The following is a 10,097-nucleotide window of genomic DNA, read 5'->3' as shown; positions in this document are numbered from 1 at the left end:
AAAGTGCTGGGATTACAGGCATGAGCCACTGCTCTCGGCCGAGTGACCACTCTTGAAGCTTTGTAAAGTTTGTCTTCACATTCTGGATTGCATGTGTTTTGCCAAGGACTACAGTGCACCTCTTACCTGCTGCTCATCCACCCCAGTCAACAGGAAGTTGTCAATAAAACGAGCTGATTTAATATCCTATATCCAGTGTGGCTAGTACAGTCTTAAGACTATGCTATAGAGGGCAGGGGAGTTACAATAGCCCTGAGACAAACTATAAATAGATGTTTTGTGGATCCCACATGAATGTGAATCACTCCATATCCACTTTCTAATTGAAGTGGAAGGGAACACACTCACCAGATCCACAGCTACATGCTGTGTGCCCGAGGCTTTATTAATCTGCTCTATCAGTGATATTCAGACAACATAAAAGTTGCAATTATAACTCCTACTTGGCCATACCTGGAGTAATTTCATTCATTCTTTAGACCTCATCAGGCTTCCTCGGGGACAGGTTGCTGAATTACATAGACACAACAGACAGCCTCAACACCACCCCTCATCCTTCAGCTCTCTATTAGTGGTGCAACCCCAAAATACTTGCAGTGTCTTCCACAAGACCCACCTGGGTCACGCTATGATTTTTGATTTGGCCAGATAGGGGCAGTGTCAGTTTCCCTTGGGCTTTCAGCACAATGACAGCCCTTACTCTATAGACTAGGGACCCAGTGTGGGGGTGACTCCACCTAACAGTGCGTCAGTGTCAATTATGCACTCAGGGAATTGGAAGATAATGAGGGCTGAGTCTATGGATCCAGTGGTCCCATTGTGAGCCATAATGTGTCCAGGTTTACTCCCTGGCCTTCGTAAGCTGTGATGGGAGACATGATGGTGCTGTGGGCATCTGGGCATCAATGTAGCTCACACCTAGTGCTAATAATCCCCCTAGTTCTGCCTGTTTCCTTTCCCCAGTGTACAGTCTCCTGTGTAAATTACTATAGGTTCCTCTGCCGAATGACTGAGGGAATTGTCCCAGCATATACTTCTGTGGGGTTGCAGGGTCTTTCTCCTAGGGATATGGACTCCTCCTCTGTCACTGAGATCTGAATCTGAATCTTGTGGACTCCTCCTCTGTCACTGAGATCTGAATGTGAATCTTGTGGACTCCTCCTCTGTCACTGAGATCTGAATCTGAATCTTGGTTGAGGTCTAGGCATTGAGGATGGGATCGTGACTTTGTATTGGGTCAAACACCTTCACCCTCCTGCTCCTCAGTTCTTTCTTTCTTATCAGACATCAAGCAGCGCCCTTGTTGGCTACCTGTCCTAACCTTGGGACACCACCCTCTATTAACCTTCCCCACACTACCTGCAGTTCGAGTCCTCTTGGCTGCTCCTCTGAAGTTGCCATAGTAACCGTGCCCTCTGGCTTCTGCAGGTCACTGTCACCATGTGGTCTCTGTCTCTTCAGGGCCACACTCTTCCCAAGGATATTAATAAATGCAACTCTGAGACCATCTTTACTACCATATCCCCAGCCTGCAGAGGACAATACCCAGACACTTCTTAATGATGCAGGTCCCTCTCACCATCACGTTCCTGAGGCTCTGGTGGAAAGTGTGTCCTCTGGGCCCTCTTGTAGAGCATAGTCCTGGTGGGCCTTCCCCATGCCCACTTTCCTCAGCCTCGTTATTCCATCACCTACATTTTCCAGAGCAACTAAGACATGTCTACCTTGTTGAGAGTTGGGCATTTTTTTTTCCAGTTTATATGGATTCACCCCAGCAGTGGAATAACCTCCATTTGTCAAAGTCCTGGGGTGTTTGATAAACCCGTGCCCTGAGAAAGTGCCTCCAAGCCAAATGACTTTTATTCATCCAGACTGAAATTCTGGTTCCTTAATCAAAGGCCCTCAAATCCCAATCCCAGAAGTGGTCCCCAGCCTCCTATGGGGACGTGACAGCTAGTTCCTGCAAAGCTCCTAAGTGGGATTCCCATGGCATCATAGGGATGAGGCTTCTGTAGCATCTTCCAGCATAAGAAGTGGGAACCATTACTAGAAAAGGGTGAGCTTCCTCTGCATGCCCCGAAGATCCTAGACAGCACCCATCGCATAATCCTATTCCAGTTTGCAGAATCTCAGGTTTCCCCACCAGGGCCCTGACTTTCCTGTAACAGGCCTGCCTTGGCTGAGTGTCAAACATCTCTAGAGCACTGTGGCCCTCATAATGACGTCTTCAGCTATCATTCCACACTATCTGCTCTTTTGTTACAGGAGATAAAGATCTCTCTATGAGATACTGCAGAGGCTGTCACATGTAGCCAGTGACAGCTGTTAACATTCCGCAGATTCTCATGATCCTTTCATAGGGCAACAATGCAGCCGAGCAGTAACCAGCCAACTCCCCTGTCTTTGTAGGTTTCCCCCAACCCCATCCTTATTGTACAGGGCATTCTATCACCACACCTGCCATAGCACCCTCTAACCAGGGCATCTTCTCAGCTCAGCACTAGTGAGACCCACAGCAGCTCAGCTGCACCTTGTGCCATGGAGTTTCTGTGTCCCCCACCAACCTGGGTGGCATCCTCTTGGCCTGCCAGGCAGTGGGAAAGCTCACCAAGGGTGAGTAACAGGGAGTAGATGGCAGGATCACTAGATTGGGAATCTCAGTGGGGTGGAAGGATTGTTGGAATTCATGTACTGCAGAACGGACTTCAAGCCTGGAATGCAGGCACATAGGCAATGAGTAGTCACTGATATTACATCACAGCATATGAAAAAAATGATAGTATCTGTGTCCTCAGAGCCTGTGGGCACCTTGCATGGGATGAGTGGAAAGATGGCCAGACGGGGGGAAGTGCGAGATTGAGAGCATGGAAGGGTTGGGGTTCTTGGGCATGATGAGGCCTAGGGGATGACAAGGGCACGAGATTCAGGGAAGAGAGGAGAAGGTCAGGGAAGAGAGGAGAAGGTCAGGGAAGAGAGGAGAAGGTCAGGGAAGAGAGGAGAAGGTCAGGGAAGAGAGGAGAAGGTCAGGGAAGAGAGGAGAAGGTCAGGGAAGAGAGGAGAAGGTCAGGGAAGAGAGGAGAAGGTCAGGGAAGAGAGGAGAAGGTCAGGGAAGAGAGGAGAAGGTCAGGGAAGAGAGGAGAAGGTCAGGGAAGAGAGGAGAAGGTCAGGGAAGAGAGGAGTTCCAGGATCTGAGAGGCCAGGGAGAGAGGGCATCTTCTCTGCTGTATGGGTGTCTATTGCTGCCATAGCCATAAAAATTACCACAAACCAAGTGGCTTTAAACAGCACCTAATTATCATGTCACAGTCGTGTCGGTTGCAAGTCCGCACAGTCTCACAGGGCTAATATCAACGTACGGGCAGGTCTGCGTTCTTTCCTTGAGACTCTGGGGAAGAATCCACTTCCAAGCTCATTCAGGTTCTTGTCTGAATTCACTTCCTTGCAGATAGAACAGAGGTTTCCACTTCCTTGTTAAGAGCCAACCTTAGAGGGTATCCTTAAAAGAAGACAAAAGACAGCCCACTGAACTACACATGACAGTTGTCACCAGAGAAGTTTGGACAGTGTGTGCCCAGAGACCACCTGGTAAGAAGAGGATTCTGCTCCTCTCCAGGCCCAGGTAATAGACCCTCATTCCCAGAAGGAGGCATGGCTACTTTCACACAATGAGGGCAGAAGTGTGTGTGGAAACCAGAGATTCACCTGGGGGCCTTCTGGTTCCCCTTGCCTCATTTAAGTGTGAGCAGAATCATCCAGCAATTCAGCTCGAGATGACTTGATTTCAAAGGGCCCAGACCGGTCAGGGCAGGTTTGAGTCACACTCCTGGGTCATCTCCCAAGGCCCTGCTCCTGTGCTCTGACACCCTCAGTAGCATTGGTGCTGAGGCCCTGCTTCCCATGGGCTGTTCCCAACCAGTGAGGGGTCATACCAGTGACACTAAGGCAGGACACTCCTGGGAGACAGGGGAGTCCTCTGATGACCAACTGTACCTTGAGGACTCCTCTATGGCCTTGCTTAACTCTCCTTAGATTGCCTGTGGTCTAGGACATGTCCAGGAGACCTTCTATCCTCTGTCCATCACGGGGGGATCACACTCGCATCTTGGTCTGCCGCCTTTCTCAGGGTAACCTGTCTCCCTCACTATATCTTCTGACAGGTGTGTCCCCTATAAAATGCTGTAACTTTAATCCCATGATGGAACTTGCTTTTTGGAGTATCTGGACTGCAAAATCATTTTCATCTCCACACCAGTGTACTCTTACTTATTCCAATTTGTAAAATCCTTTTGCTTATTCAACTACTTCTATCTGCATTGGCACCATTTTGCTGGTATTTGTATTATGCTTTTGAGTTTGTCAATGTTCATGGCTTTAAGTAAATTTGGGGGTAGTTGGTTACACAGCAACGGATAACTCATGAAGCCTTCTTATATCTGCAGGAACAGATTCTCCAGGCTGCCTCTCACTCGGTTCTCGATACTGGTTCGCTTTCTCTTTCGGGCCTGCACCAGGGTTTCTGCTTTGCATATCTGTGCAGGTGGGAAGGGGGTGACAAGGGCAAGCTTTGGACTTGCTGAGTAACAGCATCACGGGGGTCTGTGACTAGATGTGTCAGCAAAGCCAGGTGGTGTGAAAAGGTAGGATCCTGGAAGGGTTGGCTCTGGACCTTATCCCAGCAGAACTGAGGAATTTTACTCCATCCCACTGAGAACCACTGCACCAAAGACGGAGAGCTACAAGCTAGGGATGGAAGCAATGGAAATTAGGCGAAGAAAGGGAAGGTCCCCATGTATCCCCCTCCCACCCTCACCTCCTGAAGATTTTCATTGTTGTCAGCTTCCTCCACCCACTTCTGCAGCAAGGGCCGCAGCTTACACATGTTCTTGAAGCTAAGCTGCAGAGCCTCAAAGCGGCAGATGGTCGTTTGGCTGAACACCTTCCCTGGGGGAGGCCAGTCAAAGGAGAAGCAAAGTGAGGGAGCATGCAGGGCCCTTGTGACCCTGAGATCCAAGCTTCCCACCTCTTCCCAGAGGGAGCTCAAAGCCCAAGCATCTTCTCCCTCTCTCCACTCCTCTTCAGGGGTGAGGGTGGAGTCTGCCCCTGTGCCTCCCGCACTCCCTTGATGGGGAGGAAAAGGCCTAGATTCAGGAATGTTCCTTAGAAGGGAGATGTGGTCAGAACATGCTGAGGGGAACCCACCAAATAGAACCCCCAGGGTGAGCCCCACATCGGCCTGTGTATATCCCAGGGTGATCCTCTTCTGCTTCAGGAGCTTGGCAAATTGCTCAAGTTCTTTCTGCAGAGCTTTGATGTCCTGGGACTGGATTTTAAAAGGCAGAAGACTTGTAAGAACATAAACACACCAGTTATCAATCTCCCCTTTCCATTCGGGATTCAAGAACCTACGTGTGGCCCCAAGGAATAGTCTGTAGAAGTACCTCTACCTTCCAAGCTGCCCACCTAACTTCTAGAAATAACTTTTCCACAAATGTCATTCACCCACTCCCTGTTCACTGACTCATGCATGTAACAAGGGACTGGTCTTCCCCCAGAAACTGGCACATCCAGGGGATGCAGAGCACCATGAAAGGACAGAGAGACCCTGGACTCGAGGAGAACACCTGTCAGGTTATGAAGGTTAGAAGCTCTTTGCTGGGCGTGGTGGCTCAATTCCAGCACTTTGGGAGGCTGAGGTGGGCAGACACGAGGTCAGGAGTTCAAGACCAGCATGGCCAACATAGTGAAAGCCTATCTCTACTAAAAATACAAAAATTAGCCGGGTGTGGTGGCATACACCTGTAATCCCAGCTACTCAGGAGGCCGAGGCAGGAGAATCGCTTGAACCCGGGAGGCAGAGGTTGCAGTGAACTGAGATCGCACCACTGCACTCCAGCCTGGGTGACAGAGCAAGACTCTGTCTCAAAGAAAAACAAACAAAAAAAGAAGCTAGCTCATTTAATACTTGCAAAATTCTCTTTCACTCAAGTATCACCCCCAGTCTAAGGACGTTTTGACATTAGAGAAATAGGTAAGCTGCTAAGTTCTGGGTTAATTAAAAAGGAAGAGCATCATGTCTCAGAAGCTAAATTCGGTATACTCTCCCCAGCTTGCTTTGAGGGCCCCACAAACTATGACATGGCATGCGTGTACCCAAACACAGCAAAAAAGCAACAGGTGTCATAAGAATGAATAAAGTGCTTTGTGTGTATGTACTTACTGCTCATTTAAAAAATTGATTATCCCTCATCTTTACTGTATCTTTTTCACTACAGCGGCATCCTAATTGATTTTTGAATTCAAGAGATTTATCGAGCACCTTCTATAAGCCAGCGGCTATACAAAGTGGACAGGGCCCTGACGCCCAGAGTGACAGAAGTGCTGTGTGGCACTTGTTCTCCAAGTCACCCACTTGGATCTCTTCCAAGTGCACTTTCCTTTTTTTCCTGCTCTATCACTTTTTAATAATAAACTTCCACTCCTGCTCTGAAAAAATAAAAAAGGAAATAAAATAAAAAATGGCCAGGCACAGGGCTCATGTCTGTAATCCTAGCACTTTGGGAGGCCGAGGCGGGCAGATTGCTTGAGCCCAGGAGTTGGAAAGCAGCCGGGGTAACATAGTGAGACCCATGCTGCCCCTTTTCCTACCACTGCTGCCTCTGTTTAAAAAGAAGTTATGGAAAAAAGTAAAGCAGTCTGGGAGCAGTGGCTCAAGCCTGTAATCCCTTCATTTTGGGAGGCCAAGGCGGGTAGATCACTTGAGGTCAGGAGTTCAAGACTAGCCTGGTCAACGTGGCAAAACCCCATCTCTACTAAAAATACAAAAATTAGCCAGGCATCGTGGCACTCCTCTATAATCCCAGCTACTCAGGAGGCTAAGGCAGGAGAATTGCTTGAACCCAGGAGGTGGAGGTTGCAGTAACCCAAGATCGTCACTGCACTGCAGCCTGAGGGACAGAGTGAGACTCCGTCTCAAAAAAAAATAACAAATAAATAAAGCAGTCTAAGGAGTAGGGTAAAGTAGGGAAGGAGATTATGGAGGACGGTGACACTTTTAAAGAGAGAGAAAGTGATTATCTGAGCAAAGGACAAGAATGGCAAGGCCCTGAAGTGGGCCTGCCAGAGCCCAAAGCTGGTCTGGTGGCTAGGTAGATCCTGTTGCGGACGTAGTGACTTTTAGTCCGAGTGAAATGATCTCTCACTTTTTTTTTCCCCCAAGATGCAATCTCGTTCTGTCACCCAGGCTGGAGTGCGGTGGCCTGATCTCAGCTCACTGCAATCTCTGCCTTCTGGGTTCAAGCTATTCTGCCTCAGCTGCCTGAGTAGCTGGGACTACAGGCACCCACCACCATACCCGGCTAATTTTTGTATTTTTAGTAGATATGGAGTTTCACTGTGTTGGCCAGACTGGTCTCAAACTCCTGACCTCAAGTGATCTGCCCACCTTGGACTCCCAAAGTGCTGGGATTACAGGGTGAACCACCGCAGCACCCGGTCTCATCTTTTCTTTCTTTCTTTTTTTTTTGAGAGTTTCGCTCTTGTTGCCCAGGCTGGAGAGCAATGGTGAGATCTCGGCTCACCACAACCTCCACCTCCCAGGTTTAAGCGATTCTCCTGCCTCAGTTTCCCAAGTAACTGGGATTACAGGCATGCGCCACCACGCCCAGCTAATTTTGTATTTTTAGTAGAGCTAGGGTTTCTCCATGTTGGTCAGGCTGGACTCGAACTCCTAACCTTAGGTGATTTGCCTGCCTCGGCCTCCCAAAGTGCTGGGATTACAAGCGTGAGCCACTGTGCCCAGCCTCTAGTTGACATGTTGGCCACAGACAGTAGGGAGGAAGCAGTAGAATTCGAAAAGCTACTACGGTAATCCCAGCAGAGATGATGGTGGCTGAGGGTAGGGGGTTAGGTTGTGATTGATTCAGGATATTTCCTAAGGATAGGATGTAGGATGTGAAAGAAACTGAGGATGACTGGGCTTGGCCTTGAGCAACTGGGTGATCGGGGTGGAGCAGTTCAGGGAGCCATCACAGGAGACAGAAAATGCGGTAGTCATCTAGTGTCTAAATGGCATTTAAGCCTCGAGGGTGGGTGAGAGGAAGGAAGGGTAGATTGAGCAGAGGTTGAAGGACTGAGCCCTGGGGCATGCCAGTGAGGCTGCCGGGGGACAGAGGAGCACAGCCAGTGAGAAAAAAACAAGGCCTTTTTGTAGTCCTGAAGCCTCAAAGGGTGCTTGATCATATCAATTTCTAATAGTCTGTTTTCATTCCCAACTTCTGCTCAGCCAATAACTCAAACTGGTAAATGCCCTCTGCTATCTTAGATTTTCCAAATTCTATTTTGGGGACTTGGAATAAAGTAAACACCGGTCCAAATCCTTGCTTCATCATTTAGCAGTTAAAACCCGTTAAATAGGATAATAATACCTCCCCCTAGGAGATTTTGTGCTGGTTAATGAGGTAATGATGTATAAACGGAGCACACAGCCAGGCACTTAGGAAGTGGACCACAATTGCCAGCCATTATCATTCAAGGCTCAGCAGTGACCTCCTGCAAAGAGGCTGGGGCTTCTCCGTCACTCCAGAAACCAGTCACACCTTTTTTGTGAGGTCTCAAGGGTTAGTACTTAATCTCTAATTGCTTACACTTGTCGCCTTGAAGGACTGGAAGATACATCTTTAATAGTCCTCAGCAGGGCTGGATGCCTTCAATCCCTCAGCAGCTCTACATTTGGGGAATGGCCTGGAGAAATCTCTCACCATTTTTCTTGTTTACAACTTTGGAACCGAGGCTGAAGTCAATCAAAATCCAGCTCTCTACAAGGGGTGCCAGGGTGTGCACCTTAACACAGTGGCAAGTCACTGGCCTGAGGCACAGGTCAAGGGAAGACAAGCCCTATATTTGACTGCAGGTAAACCCAGCTCCACACGTGCACACACACAGCCCAAACAGGAGCCCCTATCAGAAACGAGCCACACCCTAGACTTTCAGAAACAATAATCCTGGGATAAGCACTGTTTTTACCCCCAGGCTCTGCTTAACCCTAAGGCCAAGATCTTGGGTCTGATAAGGGTCAAGCAGGACTAAGGGTGGGAAAAGGAGCTCAAACCAACCCCAAGCTGAGTCTGGTGCTGGGCCGGTAATGAATGACCTGACCCTGGGCAGGCCTAGGAAATGTGAGAGAACCTGACAAGGGCTGGGCCAGAGCAAAGGCCAGCCTGGGCCAACTTCCGACTCTCCCAGGCCTCTCTGCCCTCACCTACAGTCCATACACACCCCTCCCAGGCCAAGACAGCTGCCCCTGCCTGCTCCTCTCCTGGGTGCCAGGTCTGGGCAGCTGCAGGTGACCACTTCCCCATCAGGCTGCCCTGTCACGACCACCTCCCCACACCCCAACCCCATTGAAGCTCACTTGCCTCCTCCGGGTTTTGCTCCAGCTTCTCCTTCTCCAGCTTCACGGCACCAGTGGGGACGGTGCAGGGCTCTGGGGAGGCCCCATCGGAGTTGCTCTCCACCCCGGCTCCTGCTTCGCCCTCAGGCTGAGAGGTCTCCAAGCCACCTTGGGGCACTAGCCCCACTCCAACCTGAGGCCCACAGTACGCCATCCCCCCACAGAACTCATATGGCGGGGGGCACGGGGGAATCCCCCACACCTCAGAGCCTGGCCCAACCCCCGGCCCGATTCCTGGCCCTCCAGGAGGGCCTTGGAAGCTTAGCCAGGTCCGAGGATCAACCCAGCCCGGCTCCGGCCCCCCTGGCCCATCACCTCCACCGCCTGGAGGGGGCGAGAAGGCGAAATCCGAAGCCAGGTGTCCCGCCATGGGGAAGGAAGGCACCCCAAGCCGGGGGCCTGGTGAAATGAGGGCTTGCTAAGGGACTACTCAACCCCTCTCTCCCTCCCCAGTCCCACCCACTAGCCTTGACCTCTGGCCCCGCCCCCTGGATGGGTGGAGGAGAGGGAGGTGGGGGGGAGAAACTGAGGCGAAGGATGTTTGCCTAATGGTGGTGGCAGTGGTGTCTGTGGAAGGGGACAACCGGAGACACAACTGGGCGCCCCTCCAGGACCTCGGCACAGGTCCCCCACCGAAACCTTTTTTTTT

General features: G+C 50.3%; 1 protein-coding gene across 2 annotated transcripts; it reads right to left on the bottom strand.

Moving 5' to 3' along the window:
• Positions 1 to 1,842: 1,842 nt before the first annotated feature.
• LOC135970659 (POU domain, class 5, transcription factor 1-like) lies at positions 1,843 to 9,892 on the bottom strand. Of its 2 annotated transcripts, none has more exons than XM_065544208.1 (4): positions 9,414 to 9,892; positions 5,200 to 5,320; positions 4,811 to 4,941; positions 1,843 to 3,496 (listed from the first exon to the last, which is right to left on the bottom strand). In XM_065544208.1, exons 1-4 carry the CDS (start codon positions 9,816 to 9,818, stop codon positions 3,485 to 3,487), a joined length of 669 nt encoding a protein of 222 aa, XP_065400280.1. In that variant the 5' UTR covers positions 9,819 to 9,892; the 3' UTR covers positions 1,843 to 3,484. The 2 variants fall into 2 exon arrangements, with proteins under 2 accessions (XP_065400280.1, XP_065400279.1); XM_065544207.1 differs by lacking the exon at positions 1,843 to 3,496 and adding an exon at positions 4,323 to 4,529.
• Between the last annotated feature and the right edge of the window lie 205 nt (positions 9,893 to 10,097).

Source organism: Macaca fascicularis, chromosome 4 (genome assembly GCF_037993035.2).
Source record: "Macaca fascicularis isolate 582-1 chromosome 4, T2T-MFA8v1.1".
Classification (NCBI taxonomy): Eukaryota; Metazoa; Chordata; class Mammalia; order Primates; family Cercopithecidae; genus Macaca; species Macaca fascicularis.
This window is presented reverse-complemented; position numbering and strand designations above follow the sequence as displayed.